The following is a 27,469-nucleotide window of genomic DNA, read 5'->3' on the forward strand; positions in this document are numbered from 1 at the left end:
ATAAATATACATGACTAACAACAGCTCTAACTTCAGCCATTCAACCCAGATTTTGCTGTACTAAAAGTTGAATTCAGAGACAGCAAAGTATGTATGTATGCATGTGTGTATGTGCGTGTATGTATGTATGTATGTGTATATGTGTGTGTGTGTGTGTGTGTGTGTGTGTGTGTGTATCCGGAAATTTATAACAGTCACTCAACATGCTGCCTATGCACTGGGAAAGTATGTGCAATGAAGTGCCCTCCCACCAGGTGTTTCAGGATATAAGAACTAAAATGAGAGCACAGTAAAAAATAACACTACTGTTTCTTGAAATCTTCCTGTCAGGCAGAAATATCAAAATGCAGTTCACACAGCCAATCATTTGAGTGTAACATTTATTAAATTTCATCATTTATGATCACTGTTATAACCAAATCAACCCTGGCAGAAGCTCTGACAGTTAAAAACAGAGAGAATACTGATTTTCAACTATTTTACTTACATGTTCTCTTTAAATTCTCATGCAATGCTCATAATTAGGAAATACTGTACATTCATCCTCTCATGTTTATTAAGACACTCTAAAAACTATTCATAGACACATTAGTTACTGTTCCTTCTGACTATGTATTTATAATACACTCTTCTGTAAAATGTATAACTGTGGCCACACAATAATTATGACAATAAGATAATTTCAGGAAAAGGTTACAACAAAAAAGAGCAAAATCTGAAGAGACTGGGGCATATAAAAGTCACTTGAGAACACCACACACAGAGGATTTTCATTTTCCAGTTCAAAAGGACATGCTCCAAGTTTTCTTAGCAGAGAATTGTCGGGAGTGCACAAAACAGCCTTTCATGTCTTATCCGCTGACAGAAGATCAGCGCCTCTGAGGAAAGAGAGCTGTGGCCATTATCTTTTAGGTCTGTCCACATCATCTATGGCTGCTAGGAGCTTTTGTCTTGCTTTCTTATTGATATGAGATCCCAGGCAAACATTCACCAGGTTGGTCAGCTGCTTCGTTGAATATTCCTGCCCAAAGAAAGAAAATTCAAGTTCAACACCCAATCTACGAAAATTGATGCATCTGATCAGTACAAGAGGAGAGCAGGCAGATATTTGATGCCGGTGGTGGTTCAGAGCACTGTAAGCCAGGGTGAACAGTGGATGTTATAGCTGGAGCACCAAAGGCAACTGTCTACTGTGCTGTGCAGGTGGGAGGTAGGGCAGAATACACTGGAGGAGGCAGCAACAGAATCGGTTTTAATACTACAAAATGATGTAATATGCTGCTTATTGCTTTAAAGGGCACACATGCTTTATACTTGTTTCTGTGGTAGTCTTTATGTTATCAAAATATATTGCCATTTCAAATTTTAAAATGCACTCTACATTTTACACTTTAGTTGGTATCTCCAACAGAACAAAGATTCCTTCATGACATGAAAACAAGGCAGTGAAGCAGAAAGACCCTAGAAGACTTAAAATTTTATTTATTTTGTTTTTATGTATATGAGTATTTTGCCTTCATATAAGCATGTGTAGTATACATGTGCTTCGTGTCTGCAAAGGTTAGAAGAGGGTGTTGGAGTACCTGGACCTGAGTTACTGATGTTTGTGAGCCACTGTGTGGGTTCTGGGAGTCAAATCTGCAAGAACAGCCAGTGCTCTTAACTGGGGGGCCACCTCTCCAGCCCAAAGTCACTCTTTTTCAACTTCTCATATTATAACTATTAGGCAATTAGTAAAATGAAGACTAAATATCTTTCACCGTCCAAGTCTATCTAGTTTATATGTTCAAGAGAATATTGGGAGGATGGGTAGATGGGTCCTCAGAAATGTCGCATAGCGGTTTTTCTTCTAGAACAACAGAAGTTAAGATAGGGAGGGACAATTGTGCACTTTCACCTTAAAAGAGACAAGAAGGCCTGCTTATACTAAAGACACTGTTAAAGAGAGCAGCATGTTAAAGTACAAGGAAGAGTTCATTCTAAACCTCAGCAGATGACTTCACATGTACACCTGGCAAAGCATCTCTCTGGTCAGCACTCAGTATCCATCATCACTGAGCACTGGACTTGCTCTGGCAATGAGTAGTTCTTGAAGCTCCCAGCTTTTCAACTAGAAAGAGCCTGGAAGAAATTCCCTACTGCTGCTGGGAAAATGTCGCTGAACTGCAAATACTGTCTAGTTAAAGCTTCTAAAACACCAAGCTACAAAGTTTACTTACAGCATTAAAAGAATAAACCCTAAAGGGAGCATCATGTCTGCATCAAGCAATAGACAGGTAAGAGCTGTGCTTTCTTTCTGTCCCTCCACAGGCACTCTTCTGTACATGCTCACAACCCTCCCTCAGCACCAACACTGAATATCATCAGCAGCTCACACTGCTAACCAAGTGAACATTTAACAGCATATAGTGGTTTTGGTTCTCAAATATCAGTGGAAAAAAGAGTGCTAAATTTTTCTCAATTTTGGCTTATTTATCAAAAAGTCCTTAAAAGTAGCATTTACATTTCAACTCGCTTCCAACAAGCACTAGGCATTTATAAAAATCACTTCATCTTTTTACAATGTTAAAACTCAAAAGGATAAACCAAATAAGTTAAACACAAGCGACAACTTACTTCCTTACCCAAATGAAAGAAAACATTACTCAGCTTTTCCTCATATTTAGTATCAAGTGAACACTGGAGTTATTACAAGTATTAATGTTTGGTGATTTTCTTTTCTTTTCTTTCCCTTTCATTCCTTCCTTCCTTTCTTTGTTTAGTTTGGTTAGTTTTATTTTGTCCTATTTGAGACAGAATCTTATGTAGACCAAGGTGGCCCTCAATTCACTATGAAGCCAAGGCTGGTTCTGAGCTTAGGATACCCCTACTTGGTTGCAGGTTGCGTTAATCCTTTCCACGTTTTCCTCAAGATCCCTTCACACACTATCTAAGAAATGATCCAAGGATCACACAGAAGTGCTCTCTGCTCTGTGTGTGTGTGTGTGTGTGTGTGTGTGTGTGTGTGTGTGTATGTGTGTTGTATCCTTCTGAGTTCGTGATGTAGTTGAAGACTAGGTAGTTATAATTACAATTTTTCTTGATTATTTTAAAAGATAAATTAGATATGAAACTTTAGACTCACAAATATAGGATAGAAGATAGAATTTTTTTTAATTTTACAAAATAGACTAGATATTGTAACTGTAATTCTTGCTTGATAACTGTTCTATTATATGTAATTTTGCTATGTTAAAGCTAAAACTTTCCTTTTTGATTAGACAGAAAAGGGAGAGTGCTGTGGGACACTGTTCTGCATGCTGTGAATATGTGTTGCTCTGATTGGTTGATAAATAAAATGCTGACTGGCCAGTAGCCAGGCAGGAAGTATAGTATAGGCAAGGCGAGCAGATGAGAATTCTGGGAAGAAGAAGGGCTGAGTTAAGAGTCACCAGTCAGACACAGAGGAAGCAAGATGACAAGGCAGAACTGAGAAAAGGTACCAAGCCACATGGCTAAACATAGATAAGAATTATGGGTTAATTAAGTGTAAGAGCTAGTTGGTAATAAGCCTGAGCTAATGGCCAAGCAGTTACAATTAATATAAGCTTCTGAGTGATTATTTTATAAGCAAGCCAGAGGACTGCAGGGGGGCCTGGTAGGATTGGAGAAAACTTCCGGCTGTGTGTGTGTGTGTGTGTGTGTGTGTGTGTGTGTGTGTGTGTGTATATGTTTGTTCGATTAAGCTGCAGAAATTCAGCATTCTAAATAACTGAAGAACAACAATCAAATTTATATTAAAGGCAAAATCTAATGCTTGGTAAGAGTGTAGCCATATGTATTAATATTTTCAAATCATCCCTATAGGCCACTATGATGAGGATGTTACTATTTCACTGTTTAAGAGTACAAAATTTAGGTTCTACAGCTTATCAGCGTTACTTCACTCAATTTATTTTGATACCAACCACGTTCAGTTTCAACCTGTGACGCAGCATGGAAAAACCAGAGCTCATGTTCTAATTCTAGGACTCAAAAGGATGAGATGAGGTAAGACATCACACAGCTAGTGTGAATACAGTGAAGCCAACCTAAGCAGCGTTTCTTTGTATTTACTCTCGAGTCAGACAAGAACAGCACAATGGAAAAGAACACAAACTGACCCCTGCTCTCACCCTGTGTTCTCTGATCCAGCGTTCCATGTCATTCTCAGTTAGGTAGTAGGCTTTGATATATGTTTCCACAAATTCTTTATCAGGAATGGGTCTAATATCAGTTAGTTTTTCAAGCTTCATTAAAAACTGTTGAAAATCCAATTGCATCAAGGCACGACCCTCATTACTGCACTTCTTGACATTGGCGTATCTAAGAGACACAAAATAACGTAACAAGTAATGAGATGCTGAGAAAAACAGTACAGCAGCTTTGTGCCCCAGGAATGGGCTGTGCTCATGCGACCCCTTTACCTACCTGTTCAGTCTTTAGTGTCTACTCTCTGCTTTCCTCACTTGAGGAACAAAGAAAGTAAGCCACTCAAAGGTTCTTCTTTGCCCTATGGGCTATAGTTTTCTGCATTCAGTTAACACAGTTGTCTGAAAGACAACTAGGTACTCTGTCTACCAAGAATTATTTTTAAAACTATGCTCAAATACTCTAAAGTCACACAAGTTAGAAAATATTTCAATATTGTGGCAATTCAATGAAAAAGGAACAAATGAAATAATTCTCCCATCAACACTGTACATACTTTCCATAATAAAACAATTCATGGATATATTCTGATACATCTCAGTACTGAAATACTGGGTTTTAAGGTGGATGTCTAATAATAATGGATATATTAACCCTACAGTACAATATTTTACTAAGTCAGTGATATATTCAATGTTAGGAAGTGAGCCATTTTCTTAAAGAAATTGACCAGAAAAAAAAAAAAAAAAACACAGCTTTTACTATTTAGTAATCAATGAATTTTTGTATTTTATTTTTTAATTAAAGTGGTTTGTGTGGAAACAACACATTTACCATTTTTTATTTAAACAAATTTATTTCTAATACTTCTAAGCTGTGGCTGTTGACAAGGCCATCTTATATAAAGCATGGTGCTTCTAATAGACCATCCCCGTGACTTTCCCACTTTCCAAGGCATTCTTTTCACAACAAGAAAAAAGGAAAGAGAAATCAGATGAAAGATGGTATAAAACCCAATGTGTACATGGTCTTTGAAATAGCTGTTTGCCAATTGAGCTAATTGTCTTCTTTATGTCAGATGATGAAGATAGAGTAGGGTGGCATCAAATTAGTGGGAACACTACCATGCACAAACTGGGAATCTAAGGGAGATAAACACAGGATGAGCTTTGACACAGGCCATCTGGAGAATGACTTTGCCATGGAGCATCAGGAGTTCAGGAGCCCTCTCTGCCACTGAACACAGTGCACCTGGCCAAGTTACTCACCCTCTCTAAGTCTGGACTTTCTGACCCAAGATTTCCCAGTGACAATTATAAACAGAGGCAAGTCAGGATTTGCCAACAAAATCTGTGAAATCTTTGGCTTAGTAAATAAATATTCAGTAAATGTTAGGAATACTCATAAAACTTATTAGATAATAATTATTAGTTTCATTTTCAGATAATCTAATGGCTCTGTATTCCTCATTCATCTGCTATCTTGTCCAATATCAAAATCCACAAAATAACCCACAAGGGATAGGCACAGTGGGATCTATGGCTCCCTCTCCAACTTGGTTTCAAGCATGTCAACTACTGATCATTATCTCTATCTAGTAACCAAATATGTCATTCATATACTACATTAGAATTTAAGAAACAAGTAATGCTTTCTTAAAACTTACCCTTCCACAATAGTTCTGTTAGCTAATCGTATACAATGTTCCCAAAGTATATTTGATACAGGCAAGGGTATCCGAACTCTCTTAGAAACTTCATTTAACCGCTTATTAAACTGCTCAAACTCCTAGGAGGACAAAAGTCATGGCTATAATTTTAATGCCACAGTATTTCCCCCCACACACACAAAAGATTAAAAAAAAAAGATCCAAACATGTAGATTTTAACTAAATGAAGCAACAACAACAACAACAACAACAGAGGGGAGAGGGAGATTAACGTCACAGACAATTTGGATTACTCTCAGTTAAACGTTCACAACTGACTCTTCCCTGGCAATGTAGTTCACATCAACTGAAGAAGGATTAAGGTGGGGTTTTTCTGAATAGAGAAGTGCCATGGTGTTTAGCAAGTTGGGAGCAACCTGTGTTCACAGTCCTAATGAGACGCAGGAGGAGATCACCTGGGCCAGGCCAGGTGTGCTGTGTGGATGGCAGCTGTGCTGCCGATTGCTTTTCTTGGCTACTTCCCAAATCACAGCTTTCCTTGCTGATTTATTTTTTAACAGTTCATTGCTTTTAATTATTTTTCTTTAAAGAAATGTGTCTCCAATGCACTAAGCTTACTTTCTGAAGTCAAAGCTAAATAAGAAGTTGCTCTCATCAGCTGTTTCATTTCATGGATCTCACAGAGCAGTGGCACTGGCTGTGGCATTTGTTCATGCATTTGCTACAGTAAACTACTTTGGATTTCAAGTCATAGTTTGGTAATTTTCATTAATATTTTGCTTTAGAAAGCTATAGGCTTAATACACAAACAATATTTTTCACTAAATTCAGCATCCACAAGTACAGCTTGTTAAATAAACCACTGAATTTTACTCAGGAACATGTAAAAGCAACAGCATCAGGTTTTGTTTTTGCACAGTTTAAATTCAGGAAAGTAACGGAAAGAATAGAAAGTATCAGACAACCTGTACATTTAAAGATGGCCTTGGGCCACTAAAAAGGACGGCTGTAGATTAATAATCTGAATGATATTGGCTCTGCTTTAGAATAATCGCTTTTTAAGGAATGAAGATGTGAAATCAAGTGCCGTCTAGCACTGTACTTCCTGCGCACAAAAGTCTTCTTTTTTCCATGCATCTGATGTTTGTTGTGTTTTGTTACCTCAAGTTCATCTTGTGAAATCCCAACCCCGGGATGACAGTGTTGGAAGTGGGGCCTTTGGAAAGTAACTGGGTGTGAGGTATGCCTGGAGATTGATGCTTTTATAAAAGATACCCCTTTTTTCATCAATGAGCATGCAAGAGGAAGAGGAGATCTGTGAAAAATCAGCCCAGCCCACTCAGCTAATCTGTCTGAGCCTTGACACTAGACTTTCTAGGCATCTGAACTCTGACAAACAAAACAAAGCAAAACACAACACAACAAAACATAACAACAAAAAACCTACCCTATAATAAACCAATGAAACATGTCATAAAAATAGAATAAAAACCATATTGTTTTGAAATGAGGAGACATCATTATTTAAAAATCGCACTTAATTTTTACATTCCAAATTTAAAGTGGCAACTAAAATCTCAAAGACAAGAATCTCTCCATTTCAAGAGAGCAAAGCCAGGAGACTTGCACTTGTTGCTCACCCCTTGGATCCCAATGGCACTCCTAGATACAACTAAGCACAGCCTTCCAGTCTGGAGACAGCCTGCTAGCCCTACAGAAGGGAGCTGTAAGCTGTGGTAAGGCACAGCAGACCAATCCTACCTAACCCCTGTTCTAAACTATGGCTTCATTGGTTCTCAGGTGTACCAGCTACTAAGAATGATTTTAAATGAGATTAAAACCAGGACTCCACGGGTCAATTTCTCTATGCTGACAGAAATGAAAAACATCTTTCTGAAAGTTGCTCTTCCTGGATACTCTTGATGAGCTATTCCACATGGTACCTTTTCTTCCTTCTGTGATTAGGCTCCTGTGACCAGAGCAATCAAGTGACATTCCTCCCCCACCTACTTCCTATCGTTCCCCTCTTGGCTGCTTTGTCTTGTGCAAGCATTATATACCCTGGATATTATTACATACTCATCTGTGGGCCCCCTATCTACACTGACTGGGATAGCCCTCAAGGTCACACAGGTTCCTTGACTGACAATCATACTGGCAGATTTCTATCAGCTCAGGTACACGTCAGGTGGTCATAAGTATCAACTGATTCACAAATACAAAAAGGTGAACTGCAATTCTCTTTAGGGAACATATAAAAGCAGGCATCACCCCCACACAGCTGATCACATAAGAACTTGTAAAAGTGATGTAATTTCTAGAAAACACAACCTGGAGTGAGGAACATGATCCTGTCCAAAAAAAAAAAAAAAATACACACAGAGTTGTAGGAATGACCTTCTTGGGTTTAGAGCTGTGGCTACTGGGGGTCCTATCAGGAAGGCAGCCATGACATGGAATATTCAAACAAATTTAACATTAGAAACTAGGGAGCAAAATTTAAAAAAAAAAATTAAAAAACCACAAATCTGTAAGTATCACAACTGAAAACAAGTACAGAATTCAGAGCCCACGTACCTCAATTGAATCCCATGCCCCATCCCAGAAATGAGCAGTCATTAACCAGACTCTCACATTTCAGAGCCTGCCCACCTCTCAACAAAGCGATCCTTAGCAGATAGTTCCCAGAGCACTTGCCTTCAGCAATGCATCTACATATATGTTGTGCTGTGACATGATCTCTTTGACATCCCATTTCACGTTAGTCATCAGGAGCAGCATCTGTTCATAATCAATAGCTTTACCAGCCACAATCCAGTAAATGGGTTTGCGGAGTTCACTGGCAGTTGAGACTGTCTGAAATGGTCCACAGAAACAAAAACAATTACTTCTAAAAGTGCTACACCTAAAAAGAATATTTTGAAAAAAATTCTAATAAATAAATATTTATATACAAAAAAAGAATATTTTGTCCTTTTCTAGTATGTACCACATACAAAAATATAAATTATGTATTTGGAGATTTCAATTAAGAAAATATCTTAACATGAGATAAAGGCCTTGCTCCCACTTCCCCAATCTCTCCTCCTGGTACCTTATTTTGGAATTCCACCCTCACTCACAGCCTTCAATTGCCCCAACCCCCGACCCTAGGATACCACTTAACATTCTTCACAAACCTCCAAAGATTCCTTCCAAAACACACATGCGGCCAAGCTGTTCACCTCTTTTCAATCATTCCAAGACCCTCCTGGTACCCTTAGGATAAAGTCTAATTCTAGGGTGAGCACTTTAGGTAACAAGGCTTCTGCTCATCACTCCAACCACCCTCCTCTTCCCTGCTCTGACAACTGTAGTTTTCCTCAGACTCACATGCACCATGCTCTCTTCTCACTCTCTCTCTAACTTGCTCCCTACCCAGCTGGGTCCAGTTTAAACACGACACAGACACACTTCCACCTGATAGCCTTGCTAGGCAATCTTCTCCCAACTCAGCTTACTCCCAGTCTGAGTTAAACTTATCCCCAGCTACTGAACTTCAAAGCACTTTCAACAGTGTTCTAAATTCTAATTGGCTCGCTCTATCTATCTATCTATCTATCTATCTATCTATCTATCTATCTATGATCTATCTATCTCACCAGACTAGAGCTTGTAGTGCTCACTAAGATGTTTATTTAACACAGGAAGCCATAAATACATAGGCTGTTTCATGCAGCTCCCCTGGAGCTCCGTCTCTCGTGAGGAAGCATCCACTGTGATGCTGCCGGCTCCGCCCTGTTTACAGCTGAAATGACAGACCACCTCTGACCTGAGAGTAAAACTGCTGCAGAAAGGGCTTTTTGGCTGCGGGCATCACAGCATCCAGATGTGGCTGAAGGAACTCAAACTGTTCAGCCAGAAACACCCTAAAGAGAATAAATAACCATGACGTAAACACATTGCAGGATTTAGAACCTGTCATTGTTGCTGTGTAATGAATCTGTTATGATCAAAACCCAACTGAAAATGCTTTCACTTTAGTGACTTTGTTCTAGGAGCTGGACAAGTTTCTTTATCACCACACTTATCAGTTAGTGGAAGAGTCACTTCAAGGGGCGCAATCAGGCTCCAAGTCATGGAGATATGCCCTTTCTCACCTAAGATATGGGCTTGTGTAACATAAAAAAGAAAACAAACAAAAACCCTAAAAATGAAATAAGGCTGGTTTTTTAAAACAGATTTACTTTATGTATAAGTGTGCCTATATATATGCATGTATGCTATGTGCATGCCTGGTGTCCAGCAAAGTCATAACAGGGCACTGGATCCCCTGAGACTGGGGTTATAGATGATTTTGAGCTACCATTTCAATGCTGGGAATTGAACCTGGGTCCTCTGCAAAAATAACAAGAGCTCTTAACCACTGGGCTAACTCTCCAGTCTGTGGCTTGTCTTTTAGAGGATTTCTTTCAAAGATTCCATTTGATAAATATATACAAAAGACTTGAAGTCAAGAGATTCAAAACGGATACTTGTCTTAAGTAACCAAACATTACTAACACAGCACACAGGCTCCTCAGAGGCAGGCACATCTATTCTGGGTGCAGGAGTTGCAGGTGGTTAAGTGCGCCTGGACTATTTATTGCCTGTAGATACACTACCACTGAATACCGCTAGCTCTTCTTGGCTTTCTGTTATGTACAAGAGAATATTTACCTTATATTGGGTTGCACCTTATGAACAGGTTATATGCTTTAACTAACTTGGGAGTTTAGAAAGATCAGTGAGCATTCTTGCTGATGCCAAATGTGAATTCTATATAACAGTAACAATGGGCTACAGTTATTATAGATTCTCTGGCCAACGGGGAATAGAATTACACCATTCACTTCTTAAAGTTTCACTTAATAAGGATCATCTTGTTAACTGTCACAATGTAACATATTCCCTTACACGTTCATTTATACAGTTAAAGCCAACCACAGAAGCTAGGGGTAATCCCAGTCTGGTAAGGCAGAGGAAAGGGGATCTCTGGGGCTCACTCTTCTGATCTACCATACTTGGCAATCTCTAGGCCAATGATAAACCTTGTCTCAAAACCCAGGTTAACAGCATCAGAAGAATGATACCCAAGATAGTTATCTGGCTCTTATATGTACAAAGACACATACTTGCACAAATATGAACACTTCTATACACATGGACATGGACATACACACACACTCCCATGCAATTAAAGAAATTGAATTAACAGTTTATGCTAACATACATTTCACAATAATGCTGAAGTGGTTTAGGAGTAGTAGTATTATACAGCAATAAGTATAATTACACAAGGCTTACTTTTAATAATTTTTCCTTAAATAGTTAGGGCAAAGCAACTGCTTTCAATAACTTACAAGGATTCTGTGGCTACCACTCTCTCTGCCAACCCATATAATGTATCCCCAGATGTCAAAATCACTAGTTGATTGAGGTGTGGGCTGGGTACCTTCTCCTTTCTTTCTTCTGCTGCTGTGAGTGTGGCAGTAGGATCAGCTGAAACCTCCTAGAAAGACAACACACACACACACACACCTGAAACAGCAAGTCTGCTAATGCTAAAGCATGGCTGACAATGGAGCTACAGTGAGCATACTCACAGGCACACGCCAGCATTGGATACACACTGAGCTTCAGCCCTGCTTTCTTATTGTTATGCTTTGCAACTACTAGAATTTTTCTTTTTATACTAAATTAAAATGATGCCACAGATCACCCAACACTGCATGGCACCATTATGTACATGACCCAAAGTTGGCTACTGCAGGGAATCTTCATTAACTAACAGCTGTTTCACAGAGAAATATCTCTCAAGATCTGGAAGGCGAGGACTGATTCTTAAGAACTAGTGATAACATTGTGATGTACGGCTTGAGTAACCATTTCACAATCAAAGCTTAACCAAGGTAATCTTGGTATAATCTCAAGAAGGCAGGACTAGAATTCAGTTATAAACTTGAACAAAACTAACCGCACTGTATACATCTGGTTCAGATTTTTATGAGAACAAAGATGGTCAGTGTGACTCTAGGTGAGAAATGTGGATGGAAATGCTGCACTCCTTGGCACTGAAACAGATAAACGGCCATGTAGCCAACAGCACTGAGAGTTCAGTGGTCAGGAAAACACTCAAGTCAAATCCTTTCCACCTTCACCTGACACCAGGCTCACATACAATCTTCTCATCACTAAACGATCTTTGCCAGCACTCAGGTGCCAGGCAAGGAGTAAGCAGGGCACACATTACACACATTCCTGAACATCACAAAAATGTATTTCATAGCATAAGTGTTCTAGAGGTGAGAGTGCCTTGAGATCTTAGCTGGGGTGCTTGACTGTCAACTTGGAGTACCTGGAGACCAGAAGTTGGCCATCCTGGGTTCTTATCACTCCAAATAGTTGAATAGCGTTACATCTAGGTGGACAAGCTTTATGAAACAACTATGAAAAACTGCTGCAGAGAACATTGTCCTCACACCAGTCACTTAAGTAGTCACTACAGTCAATGTCAAAGAAAGATAAATTAATTTACCCTTTTCGATGGGGACTCAAGGGGGCAACATTACAATTGCATTAAAAAAAAAAAAAAAAAACTCCCTAGCTCACAAATAATACCCAACAATGCTACTGATATTAATCAATTATAACCTTTGCCTGGCTTATAGCACCTTTTCTAGCAATGACTTTGCAATAACATGCATTTGTTACATTTTGAAAAAGCTCCTGGAAGAGAAATTCAGAGTTTAATAGAACATATGTTGTGTACATGAGCAGTTGCAAAGCACTGTGGGAAGGGGCTGACGCTTGGTCCTTTCAACACAAATGTGTCAGTCTCACCCTTTAGTTCCAAAGCTGCCACAGACACATCCAAAGAACACTGGAATTGCTGCCTGAAAAGTTTTTATGCTGGCGATTTCCTTTGCTCCTGGTATCGCTGACGTATTAGGCATCAAGTTTTCCGGCAGTTATTGGTTTACAGAGTTACACATAAGAAAATACACTGACTGCACTATCCACCCACAGAAGTGGTCCGGCTGACATAAATGAATGGCATGCTTATGCACGGGAGCAGTAGTACTGGAGTTTAGCTTACAGCAGCCTCATGAGCAGAGGAAGAGAAGTTTTCATCTCTAATCACATCAGAAGTCAAGGTTTTACCCTTCGCTGCTGTTATCCTACCACTATACAAAGAACTTAAACGAACAGATTTTCTGGACAAATTGAAACTAGTGTTTTCAAGTTTTTAAATAATGTTCAAGCTGGATGTTGAGTGCACACCTGTAAGCTCAGATTTAAGAGGCTGAAGTAGGACATCAACAGTCTGAGGCTAGCCTGGGCTACACAGCAAGGCCCTGTCTCAAACAAACAATGGAAGTTGGCCACAGGTTTTAAACAATTTAGTTATTATCATTGTGGTGGTTTAAATAAGAATGGCTTTCATAGGCTCATATGTGAATGCCAGGGAGTGGACTCTTGGCTAGGATTAAAAGGATTAGGAGGTGTGACCTTGTTGGAGGAAGTGTGTCACTGGGGGTGGGCTTTCAGTTTTCAAAAGCCCATGCCAGTGTCTGTCTCTTTCTGTCCCTCTGTGTCTCTCTGCACCCACCCCCTCTCCATTTGTGGATTAGGATGTAAGTCTCAGCTACTTCTCCAGCCCTATGCCTGCCTGCTGCTATGCTCCTTACCATGATGAGAATGGACTAAACCTCTGTAACTGTAAGCAAGTCCCAATTCAATGCTGTCTTTTTTAAGAGTTGTCTTGGTCATGGTGTCTCTGCACAGCAACAGAACAGTGACCCAATCACTAAACAGAAGATAAAAGACCTATTTCTGGCAGGGGATCAGCAGCAGCCACTTACCCATGAACTTTTCCTCTATTAGACCTTACAGATTTTCCCTTGATGTGGAAACACATTTTCTAAAATTTAAATTGAATTTCTATGATGCTGCAAGCCGAAAAAATATACAAAGTAGGATTTCAGCTGATTATGACAAGCTAATACCTGGAAGAAGCCAAGGGCCTTCCAGAGGTAAAGTGGAGGCTCAAGGAGCCTTGGTGATATTTGGCTTTTTTGCTTATCAGCCGTTTCCTGCTATGGGTTTCTTGTGTGCTATTGTAGCTTTTCCATCATTTATTGGGCACCATTTCCCCTCTACTAAAGGAATATTTAGATAACCTTCTGCGCTAACAGCTATGCACAGCCAGAACCCCAGTTCAAGCCTCCCTGTAATTATCCTCATTGGCGGCATCCGGCCAGGTCCATCCCCAGAAGGAGGAAAGCACCTTATCAGAGATACCTCCATATTCCCTAAGAACAGACTTAAGTGTCTAGGCTACCTGTTTGAGAAGGCCTGGCGGATGTGCCAATTAAGCTTACCTTCCTCCTTTCCTAAATCTTACCTCTAGTTCCAGATCTCCCTTTAACTATCACCAGAGGCATCTAGCTGTACACAGGTTGCCTAGTAACCGAACACACTTTCCCCCACCCTGTAGAAAAACAGCAGATAGCTTGGACAGATAGGAGCCACAGGAAAAAAAGAAGGCAGTTTTATTTTCTCCCACTGACCTAGCAACTTATAGATCTAAACATTTTCTTTTTTTCTTTTTCTTTTTCTTTTTTTTTTTTTTTGGTTTTTCAAGACAGGGTTTCTCTGTGTAGCTTTGCACCTTTCCTGGAACTTACTCTGTAGTCCAGGCTGGCCTCAAACTCACAGAGATCCACCTAGCTATGCCTCCCAAGTGCTGGGATTAAAGGCCACCACTGCCCGGCCAGATTCTTAACATTTCCTACCAATCACATTTAAGACTATAGTGGAGCACATAAGATCCCTCTTCTTAGACATTACTTAAATTTAGCCTTAGTTAATTCATTAGTCACTTCCCCCTTTGGGTTGCAAATGATAATTAACAATTACTGCCCCTCTAATGTGATTCTTATGACCCCTCCAATCACTGCCTGAGGAAACTCTTACCTGCCTTTAGGACCACACAGGAATTCAAGCCTGGTGACCTTGCTCAACTAGGGAATTGCCACTACTTGGGTTTCTAACTGGATTCCGGGGAGACTTAGAAGGAACGTGGAGAACAGAGAGATGGTTAATGGAGAGGGATAAGGAGGGTTTTGACCAAAGAGTACATGTGGAAGAGATGGAAGATGAGGAAGAGTCAGATGGGGAAGTCCTAGCTAGGTGAGAATCAGATGTGAAGGACTGGATGAGGCAGGGTTAAGACAGAACTTAGAGGGGCAACAGATTAACAGAGAAATCAGACAAGAAAGGAGCTAGGCGAGAGAGCAGAATAGAAGCTGTGTGGAGAGAACCATCACAGAATAATAAAGTGTGTGGACTTAGGAGTTTCGTGTACATAGATTCATTTCTTCTCATCAAAGATTAATTAACAGCTGGTTGTAGATTCTTCCCTGGGAGGGGACTATCAAGGGGCTGGACCCTCATAATCTCCGATACTATGAGAAATTACTTCAGGTAGCATTTTTAAGAATCAAAATGGTTCCATTTTCCATTTATAACTTAAAAATGAAAATCAGAAAATATGTATAGAGAAAATAAAAATTAAAAAGTCTAAGGTTTTAACTGGCATGAAGAGTAATTTAAGAAAAGGCATTTTTACTTCGTTTCACATTGATTAGGCTATTATTTGCCTATTTAAACAATGTCCATCATATTTTCTGTTACTGTGGAAGTGAATTAAAGTTTATATGCTAACAGCTGGAAGAGATAGAGACATACCGGAAGTAAGTAGTAGTGAGCAGTTTTAAGTGGTGCAGCTTCTCTCCACCCACCCCGCTCCCCGCTCCCGCCCCTTCAGAGCAGAAGAATGGCCCTTTCAGGAGATTTCAGCAAGGAAAGAAGGTTAGCTAGCTGCTACTCAGCCTCTCCAAACTAGCAGGTTTTCATCCCAGCCTTTGACTCTCAAGCCTTAATTATAAATAGAAAGGTAGAGATTTAGTTAAAGCTATCTGTAGCAGTAGCAATAAAGCCAGTGCCTATGGGAACAGAATTTCTGCCAGGCTATGGCCTGAATGGTCAGGCCACTGCCAGAGAAGCAGGCCGTTAACTGCAGAGTCACAATTGCTGGCTGAAACAGCTGTAGATTAAGACACAGTCACTGTGCTGAAGATAAAGCAATGTTAGAAGGAAATATGCTCAAAAAATAGTTAGGAAGAAAGGAAGGCATACTGTTTTTGAACGTAAGACTATAAATTTGACAATTTCATCACATAGGACACAAATTCATCCAGTTATCACCACAAGAATTAGGCAATGTCATGAGCATTTTAATGTCAGGAAGGTGAATAGCAACGTGTTTCAGAGAAGAACTAGCTGGGACCACTGTTTCCTTGGGGGTGTGAATCCATTACACACCTATGGCAAACAAGCAGAAGTGACAGAGAAGCGACAGGATGGCTTTAATGAAGGCGGAAACCCCATCAACAGTAATGAGAAAAACTTTAGTTGAGTACTAAGATCTACATAGAGGAAGATCTAAAGGCCAAAGACAAAGAAAATGCATAATGAAACATGGAAAACTATCCAAGTAAGCAAAAGCTAATTGACTTTAAAACAAAGGCAAGGAGGTAAGAAGGAAATGAATGCTAGGTCAAAAAAGGAGCCATTATCTGAAAATGAAGATTAACGAACAGCAAAACCTAAAGAAGTCAAACTAAACCAGGGCACAAAGACCCTAGGATAGTCTATGCACACTTCACAGGGGAAGTCAAGGTAAACGCAGTACTATAGGTGCACTGTCAGCCCTCCATATTCACGAGTCTGTAAATACTTGAGGGGTAGGGTACACAGCTGTAGTGAATGTCATTACTTCAAAAGGACACAACAAACTACTGTTATAAAACATTTACATTGTGTTAGGGATATATGTAATGTACAGATGACATACAATACATAGTTATGTGTAGGTTATATACAAATATAATGCTATTTTTACATAAGAGATGTGAACACAGGTGGTATATGTGGGATCCTGAAATCAATGACCTGCAAATACTTCAGGATATAGATGTGTGGGACCATATTATCCCAAAAAGGTAGACACTACTTATTTCTTCTACTGTTAGCAATGGTCAACAAGAGACAGCAACACTCAGGTAGTACATCACTACTCGAGGTCACCACCTTAGCACTCTCCATTCCATTTCTTCATAGCACTCATCAGGGCCCAACATGATATTCTATACATTACAGAATATTTTTTGTCTAAATGCCTTCCCATGACAACAAAATATACAATTTAAGAACAAGAGATAAGAATTGCTGCTTTTGTACACTGACAAATTCATATACAATAACAATGCTTGGAATATAACATCTTAGCTTTTCTTTCTTTTCCATTTTGTTTTACTATTTCATCATTTACATACCTAAATACTTTCTAAGACAGAGTCTCACAGTATAGTCCATATTGGCCTTGAACTCTCAATAGTCCTTACTCAGCTTCCTAAGGACTGGGATCAGAGGCATGCATTTCCACACCACACTTAGTCATTATTTCTAAAAAGATACATTACCATTGCTCTATAAAAGTTCCAATAACAGAAGTATGTATGCAATGGAAACATTATGAAAAAGAGAGGAATGTGAATACTTGTTTTAACTAAGTTAAAGGAAAAAAAAAATTAAGATGAGACTGGGTCAATGTAGAGGCCGACAGATGTCTTGGCAAGATACTTCTCACTACAGTGACTGATCAGAAGAAAGAGTGCCTTTCTAGTTTTCAATGCTTATGCTAGCTTCAAAATCACTGAGGGTCACCTTCACATTGCTATATAATCTTAAACCACACATTCCACCATCTGACATGCCAGTCAAAACCCAGTAGTTCCTGCTACAAAGAAAACCACACCCAAACTTTGCTCCTGAATTTCAAGATGACTGTAAGTGAAGTCAGACACTTCCTGAACATAGATCTTCGGTATCTACCCAATCAGAGATCAGTCAGACTATTAGCAACAGGTTCTTACTTCCTGTAAGACTAAACCCTGTAACACTAAAGGGATCAGACAATCCACAGGTGTACAGATGCACATTTAAATACAGTTGATTTATGACTATTTGTTTCACAAACTCTAGTGAATTAATTGCAACCCATTACTTACCAGGTCAATAAGGCTTTCTTGTATTCTGTTGAGCGTTGTTCTTAGTCTACTACTACTGAGGCCAAGTCCTGTGGATTCCAACTGAAAATGAGGAAAAGCACGTCATACAGCTCTGCAGGTGCTGCTGCAGAAGACCTGAAGTATTAATGGGCTTTTTATCTCAGACACTGAGCGTCTGTGGGTTTCCAGAATTTAAAGTTTAAATGCCAACACATCCAAAAGAAAAAAAATCAAATCTTAGCCCCAAATGAAACAACAAATTATCCATGGTCTTGAAAGTCACAATAATAGCCAAGGAGCCTGTGAATTATTAGGAGAGAATGCATGAGAATTTCTTTCCTATAAGTTAATATTTTTAGTAACAAAAGTTAAGGTTTTAGACTCTTAAAGATGGTTCACTTTGATATGTATTATCTCTTGTGTTTATATAAAAACAAAAACGGAGCATTGCTATTTTTTATACACAAATTAAAGAAAGTCTATTGTCACTTGGAATGAAATCTTCTTGGGCCTATCAAACATTTCACAGCACTGAATTCTGTTCATTACAAAGTCAAAGCACTCACAGCCGCCATCCCATAACACACAAATAAGAAAGCCTGAATGCTAAAACATAAAGTTAGTCAGTCCCTTGTACAATAACTCAATAGATGAAATTAAATTTAATTGAAAGATAATAATACATACATACATACAGGTATTTGGAAAAAAAGTTAAACAATTCTCTGTGACCCCAAGAAATTTAAATTGTTCTTAGTGGTAAACTATAAAATACAATCTCATTAACATAGCCACAGAAATGATGAGTGTGTGATTATGTAAGCAGACACATGTACAAGCATGCACACATGTTTATTCTTACTTTCCTCTCACCCAAGGGACAAGACTAAAAAGGCTCAAACTAAAGCAGCTGTGTGACACACCGTGTGAGCTGATTTACTTATTCAGGCTTTATACACGTCATTAATTCATCTCTCCCCTCTTAAAGTTTACCTGAAACTAAATTCATCAATGTAAGTGTGTGATATCCAATAATTGTTAGGATCTTTCAATCAATGCAACTACACAAATATGCAGAGCTCTCTCCCCTTGAAAATGCCACCACAGGCTATGCATTTATCTCCTCCCCATCCTTAACCTCTCACCTCCCTGTATCGCTATGCTTTGTGTTTTCCTAAACAAATGCAGAGTGAATTTTATTTTTGTTGACTTTTTAAAACTTAGTATGCCTTTAAGATTCATCTGTGGTGTGAGACAGTTGGTACTCTGAGTTGCTTAATTCTATCTGACACTGTAAACATAACACAATCTCTAACTGCACATCTAAGTACCAGTTTGTGTTTTTGCATAATGTTATCTGGTCTTTGTCTGACCATTACATTTATTTTCATTTATTGGATAAATATCTAAAAGTGAAATTTCTGGGTCACATAATAAATATAATTATAATTCTATAAGATACTGCTATGGCAGTTTCTAAACTATCTATGTCTTTTTTTTTTCCCTACAAGGGAAGAATATGAATTCTAGTTGTCCCAAGTCATGAATGGAGTACTTCTCCCCACTGTCCCTACCCCTCACCAGTATGGTTAGCATCTTATCAAGTTCCACTTTGTATAAGAACAAGCTTTTGGTTTCAAGGACTTCTGTCCTCTTGCTTTTAATTTCTCTTTACTATTTACTTCCTTCTGTTCTTTTTTGGGTTTAATTTGCCTTTTTTCCACTTTCTTTTTTGCTTGTTACATTTAAGTCTAGACACTTCCCTCAAAGCCCTAGTTGAGATGCACCACAACTTTCAGTATGTTATGCTTTTATCATCATCATTCAGTTCAAATAATTTTCTAATTCCCCTGTGATTTCTTCTCTGAACAGTTCATTTGGACATATGTCATTTAATTTCCAAATAACTAGGGTTTCCCTAGCTATCTTGCTGTTAGTTAATTTCCAATCCACTTACACTGTCATTAGATTATATCCTACATCAGCAAGTCTTTAAAACTATTAGGATATGCTCAGTGGTCCAGATCTGAAGATCAAGTTTTCATCTGGCATCATTACCCTTTAGTCTGAACACTTCTTCAAGGAAACACTCTTAACTGCTAAGCCATCTCTCCAGCCACCAGTTTCTAAATTCTGACTGATGCTTAGTACACTTGAAAGTAACAAATTCTGGGGCAATAGTTTGTTGATATTTTGTCTCCGATTGCATTGGCATCCTTTCCAGGAAACATTCCAGAATTTAAAATATGGGTCATCAGAACCTCTATTAAAGGATCATGTCTTTGGCATACTTGCGACCATGACAAAGATGCAAATATTAATAGAAATGATGTAAGTACTCATTAAAGTTCACACATTTTCAAAAAGGAAACATATCAATAAGAAACTTCTTTCTATGAATCAGGGGTCCACTCTCACACAGAAAACTTGCACAAATGCAGGCTGGTTGTGCAACACTTTCCAGCATGAGATGAGTCACTAACATTCAAGTAGAAAGAGATAAACTCTGGAAATACTTGAAACTTGAAAAGAAAGTATAGGAGATATAATTCTGAGGAAGGCAGATGTACCAGTTAGCAAAATTAATTACGTAGTATCTATGCTACAGTTGTGAGCCAATATTTAAAAAGTTGTCTCAATTGCAGTGCAATAATTATACATAGATCCAAGTATATATAACAAAGTTTGCACATTTTTCATTGCCAAAATATATCAAGGTTAGAAAAGGCTGTTTCACTTTTCTGCCAAAGATATGAACAACACGCAATATTTATCATATCAAAGCTTAAAATTAATATATAAACCACACAATCAGACAGACATCTGACAACAATTCCATAATTTAGTTCTCAGTAGTGTTACCCACTTATACAGAATATAAAACTTACACATATATATGTAATTAAATATATATACGTACAACTTAAAATATAAATACTTCACATTTGAGAAAATGAATGCATTTGAAAAGAGATTTTTTTTTTTCCTCCAAAAGTTGACTTACTGAATCATTCCGACCGAAAAAGGTATATATTGCATACAAGTAATAATCAAATAGCTGGGACATAAAATGGATAACATCAAAGGCTATTGGCTTAAGAATGTTCATCATCTGCATGTACTTCCCTGAAAGGAAACAAGAAACCAAAGATTTATTAGAACAAAATTAAATTGTTACTCTATAATTACTTAAAGGCAATAAGAATGTTACATTAAAATATTTAAATAGTGAAATATTGCATTCCTCCTCACATGAGTGGAATTTCTAGTACTTGGCAGTAATTAAAACAGTTCCAGCACCTCTGCAATGTTCTACCAGGCAGCTCTTCCAATGCTCCTACTACCATGTTTCCCTGCTATTTTACTGTATTGCTTGCTTGTCAAATTCTGATGGACTCCTTCACTCTTCTGCAGATGACATTGTAAAAACACACAATCCTTGTTCTCAATGATTCTACTGAAAATAATGTCTTCAAAAATATTTAACTACATTAAGGTAATATACAAGATACTTGAAAAAAAAGGTTTTTGTTGTTGTTTTATCCAGAAGATCACAGACACACAGCAAAAGTGAGAAAACTGAGAAAGGTGTCTACGGGAAGCAACACCCATGCCCTTCAAACTCAGCCCTGTGAAATCATGTGTCAAAGGTCAACAACATTTATCATATCACAGCCACATAGGTTCAATACCCTCAAAGAGTCAATAACACAAACTCTCACTCTTTCCTTTGATGGAATCCTATGTCCTCTTCCAAACATACGCTCAGACTGGCTTCCCCTCAAAATTAAGAGACAAATACCATTTACCAATTCATCTAAAGGATAGAAGAGGAGCGAGTGCAGTTTTAACTCCAAGTCTCCAGTTATGTTTCTTTTCTAACAGGAAATATGTAGACCCATGAAAAATGCTTTATCTATACTTCCTTTGTAGACATAAAATATTAAACCAGACCATGTGTTGAATTTCAAAATAACTCAGGTCCTGGCTCAACTCCATGTAACCTGTAGCTATAGATTTTAAATTGGCACCATTAGAGATAACAAGATTCAAAACAAAAACAAAAACAGAAAACCATACATTAACTGCAGTCGAGGAATGCCATTTCTTCAAAGTGAGAGTATATTATCTTAACTTTTATGACAGAAAGTTCTAAGAATCAGATGGTCAGAAAGAAAATAAATGCAAATATATCAAAGTGAAATAAAACCCATCAATCATCAATCAATCAATCTATTCATATGCCTGTTTGCAACTCTTTTGTTTAAAAATAACTTTCGCAATCATTTCATACATCCAGACCTTTCCCTAAAAGTCACATTTGAAAAATACCTGAAAGATTTGCTCTTTGAACATTTCGAGGTCACTCTGTCAGCATCTACTTAGCTATAAACACACAATTTTCTAAGCAGCAACTTGGTAACAGGTAAAGTAGCATGACCCCAAAAAAGAAAAGTATAAAAATAGCCTATTACTCCAGTCATTTAATAATAGGTGATTAATTAGAAAACCAGAGCTCCTACACATCTAAAGTACAAAGCTTCTCTCCATCTCTACTAATATGAAGCATTGCTCATATAATCCTAAGACACACAGATGATTTCTCAGTGGGTAAAAGCAATTTTAAATGTATGCCTAAAAAAGCAAAACAATTTTTCCTTCAATAATAGAAAAGCAAAAAAAGCATGAATTCAATAAGCCCTTTTGTAATACAACAATGCATTTGGCCTTGTGTTAAAGTACGAAGAACTACACAGAGTCACAGCACTCACATCTCAAAAGACTGCAGGTGAAAGACAGCATGGATCAGAGGCCCCCAGTCTTTGGGTTCTGGGGGAGGCTTGCATATATCCTCAGATCTAACTAAATTAAAGACTTTACAATGAATTAAATCCATGTCTACGAAGAGAAGGAAGTAGGAAGGAAAAGAAAGGTAGGTTTGAAGAAAGAAAAGAGAAACAGACAGACAGACAGACATACACATGGAGAAATGAGGGGTGGAGAAGAAAAGTCTCAAAATATCAGAATGGGTTGGTAAATCTTTGCCACAAAGGACCAAGTGGTATAGGTAATTTCACCTTTGCACACCACAGTCTTTAGGGCAAATGTACTGTGCCACTGGTCTTTTTTTTTTTTTTTTTTTTTTCCCTTTAATCTGCTTAATTCTACTACTGTAAAACAACAGGGGCCAGACACAGTAGGCAATGTGTAAACTAATGAGTATGCCTGTATTCTAATAAAACTTTATTTACAAAATAAATGTGGTCTATATGTAAGAGTTCACCAATTCCTGTTTTAGAAAAAAAAAATGGATGGACAGAGCTGGATCAATAGTTTAATGGTAAAGAGTGAGTACTGCTCTTATAAAGTGCCAGAGTTCAGTTCCAAGGATACATGTCAGGAGACTCACAACCCTAGAAACCCAGCCCCAGGGGATCCAGCAGCCTCTGGCACTTGCCCAAGTTGACATAAAACTAGCCAGCACATGGCATGTGTACCCTACACACACACACACACACACACACACACACACACACACACACACACATTATTTAAAGTAATCAAAATGCATCTTAAAAATAAAAATGATAGAAACAGGTTGATGGAAAACATTAAGATGCCAAAAAGCCATTAAAGGCGCCATGGGGAAGATGGAAGGTACACAGCCAGGCAGCGACTTCATAGTCAAGCTGGCACAGAAAGTGAGGGGCAGGCTGAGAGAGATGAAAGCAGGTCCATGGGAGACACACCGCACTGGTGTGTCTCATTCCCCACCCCCAATGTCCTCCCATCAGCAGCTGGAGGAACAGACTGCCAAGCTTACCCCCCTACCAAAACCAATGTCCTTAGGACTTCTCTCTTAAAAGCAAAACAAAAACTTTAATAGCAGGTGACATTCTCAGTAGATGAAACAATGGCTAACCAAACAAAAGGGCTAGAGGAACCAAGGGTTCTTCCTAAGCCCAAGACATCCCTGGAAATCAGACCCTTAAATGACTTTGACAAGAAAGGAAGGGAGGAAGGGAGGCAGGCAGGCATGCAAAAAGAAAGAGAAGAAAAAAAAGAGAGAGAGAGAAATGTTAATTTTGACCATATACATTACACGGTTTTAAATTCCCAACAGGAAAGTAAAACCAAGGATTAAAATGACTGGTATGGTTTTTAAAAACCACAAGGACTGTACTCTGTAGACAGAGGCTTAAATTCACATTCACTAGTGAATCTCTTTTTGATAAGGAAAATGCTGCTCAGACACAGGGTATCACTTCCTTGGCTCAATTCCAACACTGTGGTATCTACATACCTCTTGAAGTCAAGAGACATGCCCTCTGGTGCTTTAACCTAAAACTCAAATGATGGGTAAATCTCCCCCACACCCCGTTCCCTTCATGCCATTTGAGAGGGACCTCACACTGTGATTCTAGCCACTTTGCTAATAAGCTCCTGAAAGTAGATTATTACTCTCAGACTAGTGTAACCTTGGAAGCCGAAGGAAAAAATACCCTGAGAATGAACGCAATGGATAGACAGATGTCTGCTAGACCCATCCAAAGATCCTAATAGACTTTAATTAAGACATCTGCCGGGTGGTGGTGGCGGCGCATGCCTTTAATCCCAGCACTCTGGAGGCAGAGCCAGGCAGATCTCTGTGAGTTCAAGGCCAGAAGCTACACAGGGAAACCCTGTCTCGAAAAACCAAAAAAAAAAAAAAAAAAGGACATCTGAGAAGCTCTGGCATCTCCTGGTTCTCTGCCTCAGTCTTATAACGGTAAGCCACTGCATTAACACATGCCTACATGATGAATATTTTCCTCTGTGCAAAGGGCTCCAACTTCAGTTCTCCTAAATCCCCTCTTGTCTTTACGTCCCCTCATCCAGGGACCAGCCAACAACTTCCTTTGTTCTTTACACCAGCTCATTAGATAAACGGGACTAATGGTTCACTTTCAGAGTTACCTAGACGGCCCCATTTGAGGGGGACCCCAAAGGCCACATCTGACAACCCTACTGAGCTTGAAGAAACAAGATAGATGGACCACAGTCCCTAAATGTCAGTTAGGGACTCCTCAGAGGGGAGACTGATGAGAATGGGGCCTACAACCTGGACACGCAGACTTGGTAATAGGGTCCCCCAAGCACCAGTTCCATGGATGTTTTTCATTCTCTGGTCAGCAAAGACAAAGAGAGCTGTTTCCTTGTCTCCCCTAAATGAACACCCTGCCTACAGAGAGGTAACTTTTCCTTTTCTTCTCTCCAGTTTTCCTTTGGGTGCTGGCCAGATCCTGAGTATGCTTTCTTTGATGTTTTTGATGTTTTCACCTTTTCTCAAGTGCCTTTGCACTCCAATGCAGCTGCTTCTCTACCATGTGAATGACCTCCATGACTAACCCAAACATCATGGCTCTCTTTCTCCCTCTTAGGCTCCCATTTAGGAATCTATAATAAAGCTCTCTAAACTCAAACAAGACAAACAAACAGCTGAGCAACTGAACTTACTTATGAAAATATTAAATTAAGAAAGCTAAGGCTTATGAAATGGGTACAGGCACCAGATTACAATCTACCTTACCTTGGGGTTCAGGGCTCTGTTCCCATAAAGCAAAGGTTGCCAGGAAGCCGGCTGAGCCCACTTTATTCTACACAATGCTTCAAAGGACAGATTTCACTGAGAGGCAGCAACTAGACCAAACCAGTTCAAATTACTGGGAAGATTCCCATGATAGCTGTCTAGACCTTGACCTTAGACATGAGTAGATAATCAAACGCCACCAAGGAACTGACATTACAGAGAAGCTGGTGACAGAAAACAGATTAAGTAATGCAGCCACAGAAGAGTCGTAATCATGGAAGTTGTGGAGAGGACAGAGAAAAGCAGGGTGAATATGGAAGGACTCTCAGGGACTAGAAATAGAATTTATAAACAACCAAGCAAACAAATGGAATGGATAACAGAAGTCTCCTAAAAGGTCCTGGAAAATGACAAGAATGTGGGAGAGGATTTAAGGGAAAAGTGAGACTGCAGGGCCATTTCAAGAGACTAGGCACTAGGTGCAACAGTGGGAAATGGGTTCGTCTACACGGGAACAAGGAGAACACTCACAAAGTTCCAAAGAAAACCAACTTTTCATGGAGAGTTCTGTTCACAGATGAATTGTCATTCAGAGGAAAGAGTAGAACAAAGACATTGTCAGACTAACAGGAATGCAAAATATTTAGCTCTTACATTCCTTTTCTGAGAAATGGCAAGACCAACAGACCAAGAGTCTACCTCTGCACTGCTGTCAGGGAGCTTCAAGGTGTCTCCTGCTTTTTCTCAGGAGCCACAGTATTCAGGGTGCTCCTGTGAGATTGACTACCTTGACAGAACCAGAAAGCATGGCCCTGAAGTCAGCACGCCTGCTTTAGAAAGAGTGGCCATTGCATCTGATATCCACTGAAGAGTTAGCTAACACAGCCCAGATAGTCAGGAGAGGCTGTGAATGCCATGCACTATGGGAAAGTCCTATGTCTTCTTCCAAGCTCTACGACCTCTTTTCTAGTCTGGGAATAACTTAACTCTGTCCAGAAATGGGAATTACTTTCCATGATTTCCCCTCTGGTTGAGAAGCATGGAAGTTAAGAACTTGTTGGCTTTAGGAAAGGACAGCCTGGATTCTCCCACCTACCCGACACATCCCATAAGGTCTCTGAGTTCCAGATATTTAAAAAGGCTATTACAAAGAATTCCAAAATATCAAACATTCTCAGATGATACACAGGTTAGAATCTCAGCTGTTGGTGTTACTTTAAGGAAATTATAATTATGATGCATGCATTAGAAAGCAGCACGGGATGCTGCCTAATGGAAACCCAGTCCAATCTAAAGATTCATAGAAACACTTCAACCCTTCTTCACAACTCCAGACCTAGGGAAGAGATTCAGAAGGACAGAAAAGAAACCAAATGTAAGCATGGACAGAACCTAGAATTAAAGAGACATAGTAGTCTGCCTTGGCCAACTCGTCAATAGAAGACACAAAGAATGTGGCTACCTCCAGAATGACACAGCCAAGGAAACAGGATCTCCTTGATCAATAGCCACACCTCACAGCCAAGGAAACAGGACCTCCTTGATCAATAGCCACACCTCCCAGCCAAGGAAACAGGACCTCCTTGATCAATAGCCACACCTCACAGCCAAGGAAACAGGATCTCCTTGATCAATAGCCACACCTCCTATGTGGGTAAGGGAATGCAGAAGGTAAAGGAAGCACTCAGGGTGGAGAGAATTCCTGGCACTTGGGTAATGACCATTGGGAAAGAGCTTCCCTAAGAGTCAAAATTTTAAACATTGAGGTTCTATAGATACTGGAGATCTACAAAAGTGAAATTATTTAAAGCTGTTTTTAAACCAAATTTATATATTATAATAATGTATAAAATACCGTATTAGTGTTAATATTATATATAGGCTAAAGAGAGCATACATTTTTCC

General features: G+C 39.1%; 1 protein-coding gene across 1 annotated transcript in view; it reads right to left on the minus strand.

Moving 5' to 3' along the window:
* Nucleotides 1-362: 362 nt before the first annotated feature.
* Nucleotides 363-27,469, minus strand: part of Vps50 (VPS50 subunit of EARP/GARPII complex) — a 116,357-nt gene continuing 89,250 nt past the window's right edge. The window contains exons 21-28 of the mRNA XM_036180518.1: nt 20,999-21,120; nt 17,995-18,075; nt 11,221-11,369; nt 9,651-9,747; nt 8,537-8,695; nt 5,837-5,958; nt 4,155-4,344; nt 363-1,021 (exon numbers count right to left, since the gene is read on the minus strand). Coding sequence (XP_036036411.1) covers nt 902-1,021; nt 4,155-4,344; nt 5,837-5,958; nt 8,537-8,695; nt 9,651-9,747; nt 11,221-11,369; nt 17,995-18,075; nt 20,999-21,120 — 1,040 coding nt within the window. The 3' untranslated portion in view covers nt 363-901. The remainder of the gene's footprint in view (nt 1,022-4,154; nt 4,345-5,836; nt 5,959-8,536; nt 8,696-9,650; nt 9,748-11,220; nt 11,370-17,994; nt 18,076-20,998; nt 21,121-27,469) is intronic.

This window comes from Onychomys torridus, chromosome 3 (genome assembly GCF_903995425.1).
Source record: "Onychomys torridus chromosome 3, mOncTor1.1, whole genome shotgun sequence".
Taxonomy (NCBI): Eukaryota; Metazoa; Chordata; class Mammalia; order Rodentia; family Cricetidae; genus Onychomys; species Onychomys torridus.